This window comes from Mus pahari, chromosome 3 (assembly GCF_900095145.1).
Source record: "Mus pahari chromosome 3, PAHARI_EIJ_v1.1, whole genome shotgun sequence".
Lineage (NCBI taxonomy): Eukaryota > Metazoa > Chordata > Mammalia > Rodentia > Muridae > Mus > Mus pahari.
Genome location: NC_034592.1, coordinates 127,124,485 through 127,145,571, shown reverse-complemented (window position 1 = coordinate 127,145,571; position 21,087 = coordinate 127,124,485). Strand labels below are relative to the sequence as shown.

The 21,087-nt window shown below is 42.8% G+C and overlaps 1 protein-coding gene across 2 annotated transcripts in view; it reads right to left on the bottom strand.

Moving 5' to 3' along the window:
• Nucleotides 1-352: 352 nt before the first annotated feature.
• Sec23b (SEC23 homolog B, coat complex II component) overlaps nucleotides 353-21,087 on the bottom strand; it is a 34,890-nt gene continuing 14,155 nt past the window's right edge. The window contains exons 10-20 of one of the 2 annotated variants that reach the window (XM_021194398.1): nucleotides 18,451-18,574; nucleotides 16,327-16,407; nucleotides 15,221-15,310; nucleotides 14,229-14,335; nucleotides 11,528-11,681; nucleotides 10,000-10,077; nucleotides 5,689-5,850; nucleotides 5,001-5,087; nucleotides 4,472-4,627; nucleotides 3,914-3,979; nucleotides 353-822 (exon numbers count right to left, since the gene is read on the bottom strand). In XM_021194398.1, the coding sequence (XP_021050057.1) occupies nucleotides 733-822; nucleotides 3,914-3,979; nucleotides 4,472-4,627; nucleotides 5,001-5,087; nucleotides 5,689-5,850; nucleotides 10,000-10,077; nucleotides 11,528-11,681; nucleotides 14,229-14,335; nucleotides 15,221-15,310; nucleotides 16,327-16,407; nucleotides 18,451-18,574 (1,195 nt within the window). In that variant the 3' untranslated portion in view covers nucleotides 353-732. The remainder of the gene's footprint in view (nucleotides 823-3,913; nucleotides 3,980-4,471; nucleotides 4,628-5,000; nucleotides 5,088-5,688; nucleotides 5,851-9,999; nucleotides 10,078-11,527; nucleotides 11,682-14,228; nucleotides 14,336-15,220; nucleotides 15,311-16,326; nucleotides 16,408-18,450; nucleotides 18,575-21,087) is intronic. The other variant, XM_021194397.1, reaches the window with a different exon arrangement.

The window sequence follows — 21,087 nt, the reverse complement described above, 5'->3', positions numbered from 1 at the left end:
AATTCTTGACATCTAAAATGTAACTGTTGCACAGTAAATGCTTCTACAGGAGAGCAAATATGAACTCAAAATGTGGACAACTATCATCAGTCCAGGCAGCCCGACATCTAATTCATAATTCTCTCTCAGGCTCAACTTAGGACTCCTTTCCTTCCCTTTGGGGCTAGTGAGACAGCTAAGTAGGTAAAGACATACGCCAAGACTTAACAGGCCTGAGTTTTATTTCTGGGACCCACTACATAGGAGAGAACCATGTACAGCATGTTGACCCCCAACCTCCATGAACATGAATGTGCACTCTCTCTCCCTCATACACACACACACACACACACACACACACTGAGACAAAATCTGCATTAGTATTATTTTGGCCAATGCCATCCTCACCCAGATTTATTTCCTTTATGATCATTAAGACTTACTTAAACAGGTAGCTAAAAATACATAAACTCTGATTTTAGACTCTAAAACATTAAGGTACAAAAAGTAAGTAAACATCTACAATTAGCAGTACACTTATGACATATAATTTCATGTATAGGAAAACAGACAAGAGAAGAATACAAATAAATTACAATCTGAAGACATATTATAACCTGAAGACATACATATAAAAAATTCCTTGGGTTATTTATTAGACCCTCCCAGAAAGGTGAATGTTGCTAGGACGCTATCAATAACGTGAGCACAATCTGACAGCATTGTCTTCTACTTCCAGGCTGTGTCACCAGCTTAAGAGGCACTGGACACAGCCAGCTTCTTCAAATGATCCATGAACACCTGTAGGCTGACATCGTCTGTCAGGATGGGCGCTCCAGTTTCCTGAAATACAACCACAACTGCTTACTGATAATGAACAACAGTCACTTACTATTCCCAAGCAGCTCAGTGACTTCTCAGAAACACTCAATGAGGTCACCTTTGCCCTTCACCACTCTGTTCCGCCAAGCTAATGCCACTCATCAGAAGCATGTTTTCCTCTAAGCCCTTTCCTGAGACCTGGCATCCCTGCCCACTGCTGAGTGTTGAGTATATAGCTCTCTATCTCATTCCTTCTCCAAGCCCTACAGACCTATCTGACGTTATCTGCAGCTCGTCTCCAGTTGTGAACCCTCCAAGGCCTATACACCAGCCCCTCATACACCAAGGCCAGCACCACACCTATCTCTGAAGTGCTCTAACAGAAAGGTGCCACAGGCAAGGGAATGAATGACATCACCATCAGATGCTATTTGTGTTATTAGAACACGTTTATGAATTATTTAATATTCCAAGGGGAAAAAACTGGATAGAAATCACAGTTTGTAGCAAGATATCAAATTTGTAAAGAATTAACATGTGCAAGCCTAAAGTGTTTAGTTTGTATCACCTAGAAGCCAGCTGGAAATAGTGATGTGGATACTTTCTTTCTTTCTTTCTTAAAATTCAATAGTCATGAGCAAAAAAAGGATGGGAACAGAAGTATGACAATCCTAAAGGTCCCAACAAATTATACAGCCATAGTCACAGAAGAGCCACAGAACATTTTTCTAAAAAGCAATGGCTTTATTAATGTCAGTTAAGGTAGATGTTACTGCAGAGAAAATTATTAGAGACACAGAAGGACAACTCACTAAGAAAACAAAATGTTAAATATGAACACAGCAAACAGGGCTTCGAGGCACCCGAGGAAGGAACTAATGGAAGGAACAGAGGAACAGATAAGCCGAGAGCTAGGGCTGGAAAACCCATTCACACACTAGCAGAATGACGAATAGCTGGTAAGGATAGCTAAGAACGCAGCAATGCCACCAACTATGACCAGACTGAATTAACATTGATAGAACATGCCAAATAGCTGCACAGTGCACATTCTTTTCCAGTGACTCTGGAATGGAAAGCAAAATGGATCAAGTCCCCAGATCATAAAACAAACTTTAATAAATTTAAAAGAACTGAAATCATACAAAGTATGTTTCGAACCTAAATGGAATCTACACAGAAATCAGTAACAAGCAACAAGGAAAACTGCATAACTGGAAACCAAGCAACACAGAGAGACACAGCAGCAGCAGTGCTGACAGGGAGCAGCAGTGCTGACGGGAGTAGCAGTGCTGACGGGAGCAGCAGTACTGACGGGAACAGCAGTGCTGACGGGAACAGCAATGCTGACAGGGAGCAGCAGTGCTGACGGGAGCAGCAGTGCTGACAGGGAGCAGCAGTGCTGATGGGAGTAGCAGTGCTGACAGGGAGCAGCAGTGCTGACAGGAGTAGCAGTGCTGACAGGGAGCAGCAGTGCTGACGGGAGTAGCAGTGCTGACAAGGAGCAGCAGTGCTGACGGGAGTAGCAGTGCTGACGGGAGCAGCAGTGCTGACAGGGAGCAGCAGAGACGAGGAGGGAGAATAGCATCACACTGACAGTCACTTATTTATTTATTTATTTATTTATTTATTCACTCACTCACTCACTAATCACCTACTTATTTGTTCATTTATTTTCCGTGTATAGATGTTTTACCTGCATGCATGTCTGTGTGCCTTATGCATGCAGTGTCTCTGGAGGCCAGAAGAGGGCACTGGATCCCATAGGACTGGAGTTAAGGATGGTTCTGTCCCACCATATGGGTGCTGGGAACCAACTGGAGTTCTCCTGAGGAGCAACCAGTGCTCTTCACCAGTGAGCCAGTCTCTCCAGGCCCATACACCAACCATTTAAGCTCTGTCAGCAGAGGAAAAGAACTCTAAAGGAAACAGAAGACAGCAGCAGAACAGAGGTCACCCAGGCTGAAAACAGAGATGATGGAGAAAGTCAGGGAAATGAAACACTGGTGCCTTTGAAGAAAAGTAAACTTCCAAACTCTAGCAGACCAGGGGAAGGAGATGAAATTGACTAACATAAGGAATGAAGCTGGAATGTGATCACAGTCTACGGACAACTAAAGAATGGGGTGTGTGTCTGCCTAAGAAAAATGATTCCCCAAAGCATACAACTGCCACATTACTCAATATGGACAAGACACTCTGAAGGCCCTGTCACTATTATAGAAAGTAAGTTAGGAATCCAAAAGACATCTCAATGTTTTGACAGTTTTACTGGAAATTTTCAGTAAATTTCTCAGGAGTTAGCCCCAGCACGATGGCACATGACTTTAATCACAGGAACACTGAGCAGATTATTAAGTGGCAAATGATAACATGTGCCAAGTGGCAATGGTTATGAAAGGCAATATGAGAGATCCCCATAGTCATGAAAATGTCTATATCACAGACAATATCCTGACCATAACACTGAATTATAATTTTTCAGAATGCAGCTATTAGTATAAAATTAGTTTCAGGGAATCTCTTTGTATAATTATGATTTGATTTTTCTGAGACAGAGTCTCAGTTTGTAGTCTTGGCTAGCCTAGAACTCAGAGGTCCACTGGCCTCTGCCTGCAGAGTGCTGGGATTAAAAGCATGTGTCAACCATGTCCAACTTGTTGTATTATTCCCTACAACTGCAGATAAACTTACAGTTATCTCAAAAGCCATGTTTAATTTTAAAACATTTTAAGGATCATTGAAAAAGGAAGAACTTTGGGGGAATAATTAAGGAATGGAGTCAGGCTGACAGTGACAAGAAGGTAGATTAAGAGGGAGCAGGAGACGCCATAGAGAGAGGAGATAGAATGTGAGCCATGTTCCATGTGTGTGAGGAGAGCTGCACAGAGGCCATGGTGGTGCATTCTGCCCCTAGCAACAGTATGCTGCTTATAGGAGACCCACATCGGGCGTGCCCAACTCACAATGCAAGTGCGTTATTTGCAGTCCACATTCCCTACAAAATTCAAGTCATTCTGTCCCTGAAGCAAAACAGGTCCAATTTATAGGCTCAAATAGGCCTTAGAGAAAAACAAATGGGCCTTCTCCCCATATCCCCGACAAAGCTTACCTGGCCCCAAGCGTACAGGTTATTGTGTGTCTGCGATGGGTTAACTTTAGACAGCAGGAACCGAGCCTTTAAAAAATATTTTAAAAATTAAAAATAATATTAGTGTACAAAAAAGTAAAGATTTTACATTTCTTTATTTAAATTACTTTTTTTTTTTTTTTTTTTTTTGCCTTTTAGAAATCTATTGCTTTTATCTTAAGCCCAGGCTCACCACCTACAAATGATCCAAAAATATTGATAATCTTCTACTTCTGTATTAGTCCATTCATTTAACAAGTCACCACTAGGCATGGTGAGGCACATGTCGGCAGTAGAGGTATGAGAATCACAAGTCTGAGACCAACCTGCAACTACCACATAGTGAGCCTCAGGCCAGCCTGGAAGTGAAATACACAGTTGAAACAAAACCAAACTCATAGCTGAGAGACCACCTGCATGGAACTTTACCCGCCACATACAACTGTAACCAGCCTATTTACATTAATAGCTATAAACTGGGTCATGAAATAACAACAACAACAACAAAAATCCATTAGAGCTGGGACAGGGCTTGCCCACCTGACTGCCACCATGCTCTGTGTTGATATAACGTGGCATTGGGAAACGTGCTTGCAGAATTTCTTGGGCATCATCCAGAGGTGCCTGCAGAAGGTGCTTGAAGTTTTCATACTCAGGCATGTCCTGGTATCCAGCCTTCCGCCACTGGGCTATGGTCTACACCAAAACAAACCAACCAAAACTGCTGTTAGGCACTGATCGCAGACTTCACTAACAGTTGAGACATTTTTCCATGAGCACCATCCAAAGCAGGTGAAAAGTCTATGCCAGTTGGTGTTAACTGTCTACCTAATTCTAGGATCGCCTACAGACTGCCTCTATGCACCAAGCCTGAGTGGTAAATGGAGAAAGCCTGCTTACAAGATGTCCTCTGACCACATTCCCACCGGAATGTAACTGCCCCAGGACTAAGATGGTAGAAAGATAGAAATGACTCAACCAAGCCGTACCATAGTCATAGAGCTTCACAAACATAAACACACAATTAACTGAAGTAACAGGAACAAAAAGAACCTGATGACATCCTTACCTCACCAAGGTAAATGACAATTTGGAAGAAAGTATCCATCAGCAGAATTCTGTCAGCTAGAATACTACTGCTGTCCAGGAGTACAGGCTATGAAAAAAGACAGATAGAATTGGTCTTCCCTCTACACAGCCATCCCTCCAACCCCATATGCACATGCCTACAAAACAGCCAGGAAGCCATTTGCAAATGGTTCCAGCACAAGGCTTCCCCTCATCACACAATGCTACCTCCCACTCCTCAAACTGGTAACTGGGCCTCACACATTCAAGGCCAGCTCTCCACCACCCCTGAATTCTCTTGCAGAAGTTCATTTTTTGTTTCTTTCCATAAAACTTTCTTTGTATTCACAGTCATATTTTTCTCAGATACTTCACATGGGTTGGAATTATTGGGCAAAATATGCGAACTCATAACATTGTGGTTTTTAAGGATTTTTTTGGTTTGATTTGGTTTTCTTGTTTGTTTGTTTTAGTTTATTCTTACTTTCCACACACCCACACAAAAAGCTTTATCTTTTGACTTTTCCTATTTTTTTTTAAATACTCAAAAACAACATAAAGTTACTATAAACTCAAAGTTTTGTTTACTGTTCTGCCCGAAGACTGTATTTGATGAAGGAAAATTACTAAACCAAGACCCCTCATGATTCGGTCATGACATTCTGAAAAAAGCATATGTCCGGCCTTACCTCTGGTGGTCCGTGGAAGGAGTAAGAATAGAGAATGGGCTGGATCATGATAAGGGACTGAGTCAGATCCTGCCGAGCAAAATGGTGTCTATAATAGGACGACTCGTCAGGACTATTGTTAAATACTTGAAGAAATGGAGATCTTCTCAGATGGAACATGAACTGCATTTACAAAAGCAAAAGAAAGAGTCAAATGAAAGCATCCGTGCTGCCGGACACTCAGAACTCTGGTCTCTCCTCTGGATCTCTAAAGCATGAGCCCGAACTCAGAAAAAATGTGTGCGTTCACAGGGAAACAAACAAGGTGCAGCAGAGCTGGCGGAGAGGGAACTAGAGAGTGAGAGAAGAGGGAACTAGAGAGTGACAGAAGAGGGAACTAGAGAGTGTCTTTTACTGGACACACAATTCAAGGTGGTTTTGCTCATTTTGTGACACAATGATCTTGTGTGTCTGGCCTCAAACCTGAGACCCTCCTGCCTCAGCCCTCCAAGTGCTGGAATTAAAAGTGTGAGTCACCGGGCGGTGGTGGCGCACGCCTTTAATCTCAGTACTTGGGAGGCAGAGACAGGTGGATTTCTGAGTTCAAGGCCAGCCTGGTCTACAGAGTGAGTTCCAGGTCAGCTAGGGCTACACAGAGAAACCCTGTCTCAAAAAAACAAACAAACAAAAAAATAAAAACAAACAAACAAACAAAAAAGTGTGTGTCACCACACTTGGCTCGGTGCTAGGATAATACTATTGTGCACTGTGTAAGATTGTCTTTGTATTATTCAAAAACTGATTTCTGTGCCCTAGAGAGTTGAATGCAGACTGGACTTTGGTATTGTTATTCATATGGCTACATCATATTTTGTAAACACCCCTCTCTTACCTTCTGATTGGTTTAATAAAAAGATGATGGCCCATAGCAAAGGCAGAAAATAAAAGGGACTTCTGGTAAGAAAGGCACTCTGGAAGAGTTTAGGCTTGGGAAGGGAGGATTCAACAGACAGACAAAAAGGAAGACGCAGGCCCAGACTGAAGGAGAGGTAACTAATGGGCCACATGGCAGAACTTAAGTTAGAATAGAGGGATTACGTTATATGAGCTAGCTGGGAACAAACCTAGCTTAACTATAAGGCCTAGATATGCATACGTCTCATTATAGCTCAGACCAAAAAAAAAAAAATTATAGAGACTGGTACACAAGAATGTGAATATATTTAATGCCACACAATTATACATTTCAAATGGGTTAAGATGATAAATTTGAGGCTACAGAGTTGCTGCTCCTGTAAAGGATGTTGAATTCAGCTCCTAGAACCAGATCAGGTGGCTTACAACTACCCACAACTCCAGCTCCAGAGGATCCACTGCCCCCCACCCCGAAAGCACTGCACTCTCCCATCCATAACTACACATGCACTTCCACACCCAAGGTAAATGTTTTTTTAGAATTACTTATTATTTAATTCTATGTTTATAAGTACCCTGTAGCTGCCTCCAGACATACCAGAAGAGGGCATCAGATCCCATTATAGATAGTTGTGAACCACCACATGGTTGCTGGGAATTGAACCCAGGACCTCCGGGAAAGCAGCCAGTGCTCTTAACCGCTGAGCCATCTATCTCTCCAGTCTCTAAATCTTTTTGCCTGCATGTGGTATATATAGCCATATGTGTGGCCAAACAACTGTGTATGTGTACCTGTGTGTATGGAGATGTGGAAACCTCAAGTTATATCTCGTGTCCTTCTCTCACACTTGGCTTTTACTTATTGAGGCAGGGTCTCTCATTTGAACAAGAACTTGCCAACAGGCTGCCCTAGTAAGCCAGCTTGCCCTGGAGGCCCTGTCTGACGCCTGAACACCGAGATTCCTTTTATTTATTTATTTTCTTCATGTGCAATAGTTGGTATTTTGCCTGCATGTTTGTGGTCAGGGAGTCAAATCCTCTGGAACTGGAGTTACAGACAGAGTACCATGTGGGTGCTGGGAATTGAATCTGGGTCCTCTGAAAGAGCAGCCAGTGCTGTTAACTGCACTCTCTGGCCATCTCTGCAACCCCTTAAAGGTTTATTTATTTTTAATTAGGGGAACAGGGGCATGTGCATGAGAGTGCAGGTGCCCTCAGAGGCCAGGTCTCAGATCTCATGAAGCTGGAGTTACCTGTAATTGTGAGCAACCTCACCTAGTCCTGAGAACGGAACTCGGATCCTCTGCAAAGAACAGTATAATAGTATACACTCTTACCAACTGAGCCATCTCTCTAGCCCTTCCAGGTAAGGTTTTGTTTTTTGTTTTTTGTTTTTTTTTTTTTTTTTCATTGTTTTTCAAGACAGTTTATTTGTGTAGCCTTGGCAGTCCTAGAACTAGCTATATAGACCAGGCTGGCTTCAAACTCACAGAGATCTGCCTGCCTCTGCTTTCCAAGTGCTGGGATTAAAGGCTCAAACTACCACCAACCCCTGGACCAGATAAAAATTTTAAGATTTATTTTATTTTTATTTTATGTGTGTGTGTGCCTGTGTCACTGTATGTCACATGTGGGCACACAATTAGGCCACAATAAGGTGTTAGGTCTTAGAGCTAAAGTTACAAGTGGTTTTGAGCCACTAAATATAGGTGCTGGGAACCCAATTTAGGTCCTTGAAAGAGCAGCAACCACTGCATGTATGAGCCATTTGTCCAGCCTCCAGCTAAAATGCTCTTGTTTGTTTTTGGTTTGGTTTTTAAAGAGCTCCCACCTGAAGGAGCACAGCGTGGAAGGCAGCAGCTGCGAAGGCTTTTATGACTTCATCTACAGAGCAGTCTAAGAAAGCAGTCAGGGGCCAACGAGCTAGGTCAGAGTCCTCCTCAGCCAGTCAGCAGGGGAGGTGACTTTGGGGAAGCTGCACACTTTTGGTGCCTCAATTTCCATACCTGTGAACTATAGAGTTAGGTTTACTCTCAAGTGCTTATTCTACAAATGGGAATGGCTGTCACGATTATTACTAAGGACCTTAATTTAATATTTGGAACCTTAAGATGCTTCTACTTCTCAAGGCTCATTTTTATAGACATTTTAGAGTTAGCCAGAGTCAGTCTGCCCTGCCACCAGATCATCGCTGTCCTTCTCTGCAGACCTGATCCTTATCCTAGCCTGCAAGCTGAGTCTGTCCTTCTCTCTGCAGAACTGATCCTTATCCTAGCCTGCAAGCTGTGCCCTGAGTGCTCTCACATACGCACCTGCTGTTCCTGTTCTCCTCCTCCTATGGTCCTCTGGTCCCCACAACTTCATCCTCCTCCCCAAACACACTGGGTATAGTGGCTATTCCTGGTTGTAAACTTGACTATATTTGGAATAAACTATAGTCCAGAATTGGAAGGCTCACCAGTGACCCTAATCTGGAGGCTGGGAGAGAGAAGTTTCTGATCTGGATCTTGGTATGGAGATCTTGAGGCATAGTGGGTATGGATCCCAGAACATTAAGACAGGGAGATCTCCGAGTTCAAGGTCATCTAGGATTAAAGGTGTGGTGGCACACACCTTTAATCTGGGCTACAATAAATAAATCCTTAATCCTCATCAATAAATTCCTTCACTATACAGAGACTCTCCGTAAGTTCTGTGACTCTAGAGAACCCTGACTAATACAGTGGGACTCCCTTACACTGGAGCGCAAACCTCAGAACCTCAACTGTGCTCTTCCTCCTGGACCTATCTCCTTTGGGAACAGATATTCTTTCTCTTGAATAAGTCCCTGCAGAACACAGGACCTCTCCAGTACAGGGATCCTGGAGGGGAAAGGCTCTGGTAGAATCCAGTTGATCCAGTTGGTGGGAATACCCAGAAAAGCTTCAGATCTGCCTGCTTTTCACATTGGCTTTTGATGGAGAGTAGTCCATGAAAGGAAAGGATTCCACAGTTTTAAAGAGATTTCAAATCACTACTCTAGACCAACTCTTTCCTTCTAATGATGAGGTAACAAAAACTCACAGAGGTCTCAGACCTCACCTAAGATCAACAGCGGCAGCAGCAGCAGCAGCAGCAGCAGAGCCAGCGCTGATTCTCCACTCTAACTGGCCAGCCCACAGCTCTTTCTCACTAATCACGAACTGCTCAGATACAGGCGCCTGAAAGTCCCGGGACCCAGATCTTGCCCGCTTACACATACAAAGCACTATCCAAGTGCTATGCACTTGGTTGGCATCAACAGAGATTGAGAAGAGATGGGATAGCCTGTTACTATATTCAGTCTCAAACTGTAAGTCTTCCTTTTCTCCCAAACATGAAAAGCTAAGTTCTAATGATTCATTCTTCTGTAATTATCTTTAAAAGCATATTTCTTACCTGAGGATACAGAGAAAAGGAGTCTGACAATCTGAAAGACGTGGGGTCTTCTTTGTTATACTGCCCAAACTTCTGACACTGTTGAAAGAAAAAAAAGGAAAGAAAGACTCTAAGTTAGTGTCACCTAGAAAAGTCCCAGACCAGGGCTGGAAAGATGGCTCTTCCAGCACACATGGATTAAATTACCACATGGCAGCTAACAACTGTCTGTAACTCCAGTTCCACGGGATCCAACATTATCACACAAACATACATGCAGGCAAAATACGAATGCAAATAAAATAAATAAACTAAAAGAAAAGTCCCAAACAAAAGCTATGTAATATGCTACTTCTCATGAATTCTAGACTAGTTCTCAGGCAAGCAGTGTGGAGAAACCACCAGGTCTCGTTAAGACACATAATCTGTATGCTTAAGGCCCTGGATTTCCCCAGAGTTCGGAGAGGAAGAGGCTTCTCTGGGTATGCCCACCACCTGGATCTACTGGACTCCACCAGAGCCTCTACCCTCCACGGTTCCTGTGCTGGAACTGAACTCAGGTCCCCTGGAAGACCAATACACACTCCCAGCTACTGAGCCACCTCTCCCCCGGGACTTTTTGATTTCAATTTTATATACTTGTTTCATAGGGTTTCAGCAGTTCTTTCAGAACCTTCTTCCTTCTTCCCAAATGGTAACTCCATTCCTATTGGCACTGCCCCACACTGCAGAGATTGTAGCCCTGCATAACCACATTTGGCTTCTCCTGTCTGTTTCCTCTCTCCTAATCAGACCTGGATAAATACATAAAGTATTTCCCTGAACTCATAGTGCCTGGTCTCCAATTTCTGTTTGTTTGTTTGTTTGTTTGTTTGTTTGAGACAGGGTTTCTCTGTATAGCCCTGGCTGTCCTGGAACTCACTCTGTAGACCAGGCTGGCCTCGAACTCAGAAATCCGCCTGCCTCTGCCTCCCAAGTGCTGAGATTAAAGGCGCATGCCATTACTGCCCAGCTGGACTCCAGTTTCTAAAGTTTCCTTTTGATCTCTTAGGGTACAAGGCCATAGCAACCAGCAGCAACTCTTCTACTCAGCTTTTAGCACACAGATTTGCACCACTCCCCAATTTCCATGTTGTTTCCTACACACTGCAATGTCAGCCCTCAAATGAAAATGCACATTTAACACTTTTTTCATATCTAGTGTTTGGCCTAGAGTGAGCAACTGTTGAATTCTTGCTGTTTGACTACATAAGTAATAGGGTTTGGGACTGGAAAGACGTCTCAGTGGTTAAGAGTACTTGCAGAAGCCCGGGGTGTATTTCCCAGAACAATACAGCAGTTGACAATCTCCCATAACTTCAGTTCCAAGGAGATCCAACCTTCTTCTTACTTCCACAGGTTCCTACACACATACACTCTGGCATGTGCACATACAAGTACATAAATAAATACTTTTAAAACATAAAATAGAATAGGCTTAAGTGGGAGTTTTCTTTTCAAAGGTAGGAGAGATACAAAGACTGAACTCAATGTACTGTCCCTATCTTACCAGTCTGATGAGTTGTCGATCCAGCCACCGGAGCACATCAGGCCCCTCCTCTGACTCTGCGCGGAACACTCCAAGCCGTGCCATCAAGACTGCTGCAGCCTCCTGGTCAAATGCTGCTTCTATGTGCCTCAGCTGACTCTGTGCATCTGCCCAACTGACAACCAGAGTTAGTACCACACTTCTGACTGGAAACTACCAAGGCCAGATCTCCATCCAAGACAAGGTTGCCCTGCATTTTTGTTAAGGGAAACTTGACAATCATTTCAGGTGCTGGCTGACAGCTAAAGCCCAACAGAAAATCATTCCCATGATCCACCAGATGCAACAGTAGACACCCAAAAGGTAAGTAAGCATTAATTTGGACTGCCTTTCTTCAGGCTAATCCTTACGAAAATCTGAGCCTTTACAACTTTACAAAATGACTTCTTAGTATCCACCTCCTTGGAAAATGAATTCACATGTATAAGAGTTTTCCAGGTGAACAAAAATGAAAAGAGCTAAAAGATCATCAAGGAAGAAAAGCAGATCTAAAATTCATAATTATTCTGCAAACCAATGAAGAAAGGGGCTATCACTTTATCCATTCTGGGCACAGAGGCACACACATGTAAACCCAGCACTTTCAAAGGGGAGGCAGAAAGATAAGGAGTTCCAAATCCTAGTCAGCCACACAGTGAGTTCAAGGTCAGCCTAACAGGAGTGAGGGAGGAGGAGAGGGAAAGGAAGGAGGGAAGAAAAAGAAGAGAAGAGGTCTTATAATCAATGGTAAAGACTGAGAAGCTCAGCTCTGTCACCTTGACACAACTTAGAATCAGACTAAAGTCTCAATCAGGGATGCATGCCTATAAGGGTTGGTTTTGGTTTTTTTTTCCTTTCCCTCTCTCTTTTTTTTTTTAAGATTTATTTTTTGTTTATATGTGTGTACAGGTGCCCTTCAAATTAAAAAGAGAAAGTTGGGTATCTGAAACCGTTACAGGCAGTTGTGAACCACGCAGGCAGCATGGGTGCTAGAAACCCAACTCCAGCCCTCTGCATGAGCAAGTGGTCTTAATGACTGAGATATCTGTCTAAGCTACGTCTTGTTGTTGTTTTATTTTTTCTTCACTGGGGTGGAAAGGCCCAGCCTACTGTGGGTGGTATCATTCCCTGGGTTTGAGTCCCAGACTGTGCAAGAGTGGCAGCCATGTTTGAATAGTAGGCACATATTTATTCTCAGTCTATGGATTGACTGTAAATGTGAGCAGCTCCCTCAAGCTTCTGCCACCATGACTTATAATGAACTATAACCTGGACTTGTGAGCTAAAATAAGCCCTTTCTCCCCTACATTGCTTTTATTCGGGGTACTTTATCATGGCACAAAAAATGAACCATGATCGACCAGAACAGGCTCGATCACAGAAGAGACAGCATGAAATATCAACTCACTGATAAATGGAGAAATTTAAATGAAAATGAGATATTACTATTTGTATTTAAATATTAATTTCATCCACTATTAGTGAGGTAGCAGAGTACTTACAATACTAAAGAGAGAACAAATCACTAAGGATAGCAGTTTTTCAGTATATAAAATTTCAATTCTATGAAATAACTGACAAGAAATATATTTGGGCTGAGAGTGTAGTTCTATGGTAAAGTGAGAGAGTATGAGAGACAGGCCCTGGTTTAGTCCCCAGTAATGTGGAGAATAATATCACGGGGAGGAGGGGATTTGCATGTACAAATACCTAAAAATAAATACAAAAAGCAGCACTGCTGGAGTAGCACCTGCAGTCCCTTAACAACAGCATCATCCCACACAAACTGCAATAGTATGTGACCACGGAATAAACAAGACAAGATATGTACACCAGAGATAAAAACACAAGACATAAGAAATAAGCTGCCATACATATATGGTAGAAGCAGCCCAGAAGCGGGCGTGTGCAGTTAAATGTACATAGATTTCACTCTGGGAAGGGTAAGTAGTTATTTCTCACTACCTACTGGGGACCCACCTCCCTCAGATATAATGTCACTGATATAAAATGACATAGTTCACCTGGGCATGGTAGAACATGTCTTTAAACCCCAGCACTCAGGAGGCAGAGACAGGCAAGTAAGTTCCAGGCCAACTAGGGACACACAGTGAGATTCTATCTCAAAAATTAAATAAATATGTGTGTGTGTGTGTGTGTGTGTGTGTGTATGGTGCCATGGTATTTATAAACATCTAAATAGGTTGTCCTACATATACTCATTCATCTCTATATTACCACTGACAATCTAAATGCTACATCAATAGCTGTTATACTGAATTGTTTATGGAATTTTTTCTTTAAAGTCCCTACATGTTCAATATAGATGTAATGTCAAAATATTTTCCATTCTGGTATGGTTAAGTTTATGATCAAGAGAGATGGACACTGAGGCCAACTGCACTTACATTCTGATTACACCTTTAACAGGATGCATGATTTACTTATCTAGCAAATAAAACACTAGAAAATAATTTTCAATGAACTATAATCCAACTGAAAGCTGCTTTCTTCTCGGTAAGTACGTAAAGGTTCACTTGAGTTAATCAAAAATGGCTGATCAATGAGTGAGTGATGAACAGGGAGAACCATCTAAGGAACCAGAAAATTAAACTCAAAGCAGTTAAAATGCTCACAGGAAACCCATCAGCCTTGATCAAGAAGAAAAACACAAGACACTCACTTGCGGGCAATGGTGGTCACTCGGATGCGCTTCTGAGTGCTGGAATGCTGATACTGTGTCACAAACTGGATGGCACCTCTGCCTCCCTGGGGAACTGGAGCATTGTGCTACAGGGTGAAAGGCCACACATCTGGTTACTGTCACAGGCATGACTTAAAGATGGTCTTTCCAAAGCACTGAGGTAAGGCTTTGGTACATTTTCAATGGTACAGTTAGGACCTGCATGTTCTATGGTATCACTGTATATAATTCTTATCTAAAAGGCGGGGGGGGGGGAGAAGGAGGAACATTAGCACATTCAAATGAATTGGGGCTGAGTATGTAGCTCAGTGACAGAGCACGTGTATACAATACACGAGCCTTGGGTTCAGTCCCCGGTATCAGAAGGAATAACAGTAAACTCCAGTTGATGAACTGCTGCTAAACTATTTAGAGATGAAAACCACAGATGACTGCCAAGTTGCTCTGAGACATCAAAAATAAGCCAGTTGTGGTGATGTACACTTGTGATCACAGTACTCTGAATATGGAAACAGAAGGATCAGAAGCTCAAAGCCACGCTGGTCTACAAGACACCCTCCATCCACAAAAGCATACAAAATAAAATGGAGATATTAACAATGCAACTGCAGTAAGATAGATTATAGAATCTAAATAGTAGTTTTGCAGGTGTTAAGTATACAAGTCTATCAATTATTCTGTATACTTATAATTTTTCATAACAAAATATTGGGGAAAGACTGATTCCCTCAAAAATTCATGAGTTATGATGACTAAGAAAATCCAGTACTCATTTCAAGACCTTGTCAGATCAACAATAAAGGAACAAAATAATTTGCTGCTTGATTCTAACTAAATGCTAGAAGGAATTTTAAAAGAGCACACCAAATTAATACAACACCTAATAGGATACCAAAGGTGTACCAAGATAGGGAGAGAATACCTCCTAATAAATCAGAAGAGATTCTAACATGAAGAAAATTGCTACGCACCTGATTGACAACTTCAAAGTAGATGCCAAGAGTAGATGAAGGATCCAGACCACAGATCTTCCACTGACTTGTGCCACCAACACCAAGCTCCTAGGATGAGATGGAAATTTCAAAAATAAACCCCGAGGGAACCCAGAAATTAAAAGCACCAATGAGCAGGGTAGGTCATATTTGGACATTTGTGTGTATATGTTGCTAACAACAGCCAACATATTGGAAACAATCTTATATAACAAATATTCACCATACATCTTAGCAACAACGTATAGACACAGCTTGTTTGCAGCAAGTACTGAGTGCTTCTGGGTTACCTGGGGTTGGTAAAATGATCTCTCCCCTTGTAAAACTCGAGTTAGTTCTGTACAGAAGCCTCATTCCTTCTCCATGGGACCAGGCAGGCCTCGAACTCAGAAATCCACCTGCCTCTGCCTCCCGAGCGCTGAGATCAAAGGCGTGCGCCACCACGCCCGGCTTCACTGATACATTTTCATACTGAGGTTATACTCAGTGCATGTAACCAATGCAGAAGAGACTTCATAAATCCGACACTGTGTTTGTTGGCAGCTAACACATGCTCACAGCATGTAGGCCATCAGCAATGCCACTTATCCAAAAGAACACCCACACTTTGCTCTTACATACTAGCAATGCATATGCATCTGTACCATCCACTGTCCAACCAAGTGGCCTAAGCTCATTATCGGCTTATAGAGATGGGGTACCAACTCTATGTTATGAAGTACACAGGTTATTCTGGAAGAATTCTGAACGTCTGCCTTTGCTGTTGGGAAATGCTTTTTGTTCTCAGTAAGATAGCATCCACATATCAGATGTAGTGGGACGAACCTGAGATCTGGGCCCTCTGGGTCAGCTTCAACCCTGTGTAATGTTAACTTAACCTCCCTGACTCCATGTTTCCTTCTCTGGTCAAAGACAGATCAACGGGCAGAAGGAAAGATGACTCTACCTTTTGGAGTTGTCATCAGTGAGTGTCACAGCTCCGCTCAGACCAGTACACCTCCCAGGTACCACAATGCAAGATCATCAGGGTTTGACTTAGCTACTGAGTTTACCCCAGGGCAAGTGTGGAGGGGGATTTTCCTTACATTTTCTGACACACATGGCCCTTTCACATTCAGAGACACGCATGGACCAATGGCTCCTGCAATCTTCAGTTCCCGAGAGGTCTAAAACAAATCACACAATAAGTTAAGAGCTAGCCTGCTGCCACCATGATCACAATAAAAGCTTAGAGGAAAATTCCCAGAGAAAATCACTAATGGATTACACTATCTAAAAGCCCACTCAGGTTTTTCCAAGAATGCTAGGAGCTGTTAAAGCCTCAACAAAATCTACCTTAGAAAATACATCAAGACCAGGTGTAATGGCACAGTGCTAATACTTCAAAGGCTGGGGCAAAAGAGAAGAGTTTAAGGCCAGCCTAGCTTTACAGTGAATTTGTGGCCAGCTTGAGCTCATGAGACTGTCTCAAAATCAAAACAAATAAGACAAACTTCATTTGTCTGACTTGAAGCAGGACGCCCGAGAAGTAGCCAGGACTAGCCTGGAAATGCATCAAGTGAACGTATGCTCACAACCCTCCTCCTCTGCCTAAATGCTGGGATAGAGACGGCACCACCATACCTGGCTGGGTGGCATTTCCAACTCTATTCATTTTCAACCTTTGAAACTTGTATTATATATGATAGGTAATGACTCTACCAATTATATTACATTCTTTTCCAAATACCATGCACGATCATACTTATGTACATATTTCTATTCAGTAAATAGTTTTACATTCCTTTAAAATACTTAATTCAAAAACCCTAACACAATGATAAGACCAATGGAGATCTTTCTTTTTCTTTCCTTTTCTTTTCTTTTCTTTTCTTTTCTTTGAGGCAGGGCCTCTCTATGTAGTCTTGGCTATTCTCGAACTCACTATATAGACCAGGCTGGCCTTGAACCCACAGATCCTTCTGCCTCTGGATTTTTTTTTTTTCTAAACAAATGAATATTTTAAAATCTGAGTTCATTTCAATAAAATTAATTCAGTCCATACCTCTTCTTCTTTTGGGGCGGGGATGGTTTGAGACAGGGTTTCTTTGTGTAGCCCTGGCTGTCCTAGAACTTGCTCTGTAGATCAGGCTGACCTTGAACTCAGAGATCAACCTGCCTCTGCCTCCATGGTGCTGGGATTAAAGGCGTGTACTCAGTCCATTCCTCTTATGCTTTTACATAGATGCTGGACTAACCCCAGGCACAGATGCCTGAGCAGCAGGCACTGCATCCTCCGAGCCCGCTCCCAGCTCCCAGCTCCCAGCTCCCTAGCCCTTTCTTTAACAACCTCCAACCCTGCTAAGTAAGCAATCAAGCAGACCCCTTAACATGAAAATGCTGCTTAAAGCTTATCCTAGGTAACTTAATGCTTTTCTCTAATTCTCTAATCAGGCTCCTAACAGCCCCTTTTCATGGTTTCTCAATTACTTAAGAGTCTGCTGTCTAGGACTCTGATATCCCACACAGTATCAGAACACGTGGGTTCCTCTTAAATCTAACCCCCACTCTGCAGTGTAGAGGCTCACACCTATGGCTGGGTGGACACTGACCATGTGTGACTTGTCTGTCATCAAGCCTGGGGGAAAGAGGAACTTTGTGTTTAGAACCTTAATATACACATGGGTAACCCTTGAGAAGCAAACTTTGTGATAACCATCTTATTGGATCCTTTTTTTTTTTTTTTTTTTTTTAAAGATTTATTTATTTATTATATGTAAGTACACTGTAGCTGTCTTCAGACATTCCAGACACTTCAGTTTTTGTCATGGATGGTTGAGTCACCATATGGTTGCTGGGATTTGAACTCAGGACCTTTGGAAGAGCAGTCGGTGCTCTTAACCACTGAGCCATCTCGCCAGCCCTTATTGGATCCTTTTAAGTGGTCATTAATGGTTACATCTAGCAGCTGAGGCTGCAGTGCCTGAACTGAACCACACTAATCCCAGTGAAGTTTCAAATGTCTGTAATATAGAGGAGTACAGTGCAGCACAGAGTCCGGGGCCAGCCTGGTCTATATGGTGGTTCCAAGCCAGCTGAGGGTGCACACAGTGAGACCCTGCCTCAGATAAATAATAAATAACTAAATATTTATCATGTACATAGGAAAGTTCTATAAGCTAATTATATAAGGTAGTTTAAAATACAACTTTTCTAAAAGCCTACTGCACCTTTACATCCAACGTAGCACCAAACGCCATTCTGAAATCTCCGTTGAAGTCTTTACTAAAAATTCTTTGGAATGTCTGCTTGAAAAGAGAAGTGTTGAAAGAATCTCCCATCACCATGTGGCCTCTAGAAAAGAAAGGAAGAAAGTTACATTTAAAGTTTAAAAAGATTGGAAGTCATTTGGTTGTTCCCTTAAGATTCACAATTTACACACATATACACATGCACGGGGGGTGGGGGGGGGGGACAGGGAGAGAGAACACCATGTCCACACAGGTGCTACTGATTAACTTAAATGAAAAACAAGTTCAATTTGTACTTAGGGAAGAAACCATCTCAAAAACATTAAAGAACCCTTAGAACAGTTCTAGGGGGTTGAGAAGGTGCCTCAGTGAGTAAGGGGCTAAGCCTGATAACTTCAGTTCAATCAATCCTAGGACCCATGTGGTAGAGAAGGAACCAGCTCACACAGGTGGCCCTGACTTCCATACAAGTACCATAGCATGCATGTGCATCCACATACATACACACACACATAAACACATACAAAAGGGGCTGGAGAGATGGCTCAGTAGTTAAGAGCACCGGCTGCTCTTCCAGAGGTCCTGAGTTCAATTCCCAGCAACCACATGGTGGCTCACAACAATCTATAACGGGATCTGATGCCCTCTTCTAATGGCGCACGCCTTTAATCCCAGCACTTGGGAGGCAGAGGCAGGCGGATTTCTGAGTTCAAGGACAGCCTGGTCTACAAAGTGAGTTCCAGGACAGCCAGGACTATACAGAGAAACCCTGTTCTGGAAAAAAGAAAAAAGAAAAGAAAGAAAAACGCATACAAAAGAAGTAAATGTAAAAATAGTTTTAAAATATTTTAAGATGCCAATTTGATATTTTGATCACCATACACGAATGTACAGAGATAGTAAAATCTTGCTGATTATACCCACAGAAAACTAAAACAACTACCAGCCTGCAGGAAAGCCCGAGTCTGCAGTTTCAGTAACTGCACTGTGCCGTTTCCATTCCCGAAGCTGAGTGGTACACTTGGCTGAAGTGCTGCTCTTGGAGATGCTAAATGAAGAATGTAAAGACCTCCTCTACAATCCCTTCCCATTCACTAGTCCCAGGGATCTATAATCATTCCTATAGGTGGTACATTCCTATTCTCCAGAACTCAGGAGGCTGACGTAGAAGAATTGTAAGCTTGTGGCCATCCAGGAATACACAGTAAGACCTTAAACAATGCCCCTTCAATCAAAAAACTCTTTAGCAAAAATAAATTACTGATTCCCTCCCTCCCCACTCTCTCTCTCTCTCTCTCTCTCTCTCTCTCTCTCTCTCTCTCTCTCTCTCACACACACACACACACACACACACACACACAAGCACACATGCACACACGCACTGCAGCTGGGGAGTAGTAAACACATTTTGGGTTATCTCTCTCTTAGAATTCTCCACCTAAAATGTTTTAGCAGTCTCCAGCATTTCCTTCCTCCCCATCAGGTGTCTCCAGGTCATCACGTATGTACATCTCGCCTTCCCACCCCCACCCCTCCAGGTCATCACGTATGTACATCCGCCTCCCAACCCCAACCCCCAAAATCTGAATGTTTAAAAGAAAAAGCACATTATCTCAGCAGAAAAACCCAGCACTAACGGATCACCAGTGATTTTTCCAGGAAAATCATCTCTTACCCTCTAGTCCAGGCTGGGGTCACTGTGACTCCCTGAATTTATCCTCCTAGACCAGACCCTGGACTTCTGTTGTTTTCAAGGCTGTTTTCGTGTTCCCTCCCCCACCACACACCCCCATTACATGTGTCCATCTCCACGTATGTGTATTAAGTTTATGTGTGGGTGTACATATACCATGGAGGGTACAGAGATCAGAGGACAACCTGAAGGAATTGATCGTCTCCTCCCCCGTATGAGGACCAGGGACTAAAAGACTCAGACTTGGTGGCAGGCAGGTACCTTTCCCTGCTGAGCCATCTTATTTATTTTTTTTAAATATTTATTTATTTATGTATGTGCGTATGCTGTAGCTGTCTTCAGACACACCAGAAGAGGGCATCAGATCCCATTACAGATGGTTGTGAGCCACCATGTGGTTGCTGGGAGTTGAACTCAGGACCTCCAGAAGAACAGTCAGTGCTCTTAACTGCTGAGCCACCTCTCCAGCTGCCTACTGAGACATTTTGCCAGCACATGTGCTATTGTTTTTTGTTTTCTTTTAGGAAGGGGGCTTTTCTTTTTAAAGACAACTTCTTGCTATACAGCCCAGGCTAGCTTTGATCTCAGGATCCTCCAGAGCGTTAGTGTTACAGTTATGCCCACCATCTCTAGTACATCTCACCCACTCCCAAACAGTCTCAAGTAACTTAGATCCTATCTCCTATGCCCTGCCCTAAGAGAGCAGAGAAGAATCACTACAGAGGTTGATTAGAAAAGTATGGACCAGGAGATGGTTCAACAAGTAAAGGTGCTTGCCACCAAGCAACCAAAGTTCAGTCTCAGTTCCACACAGTAAAGAAAGATAACTAAAATAACTAACTCCCACAGTGTCCTCTGACCTCTACATATGTACACTGGCGCTCTCTCTCTCTCTCTCTCTCTCTCTCTCTCTCTCTCTCTCT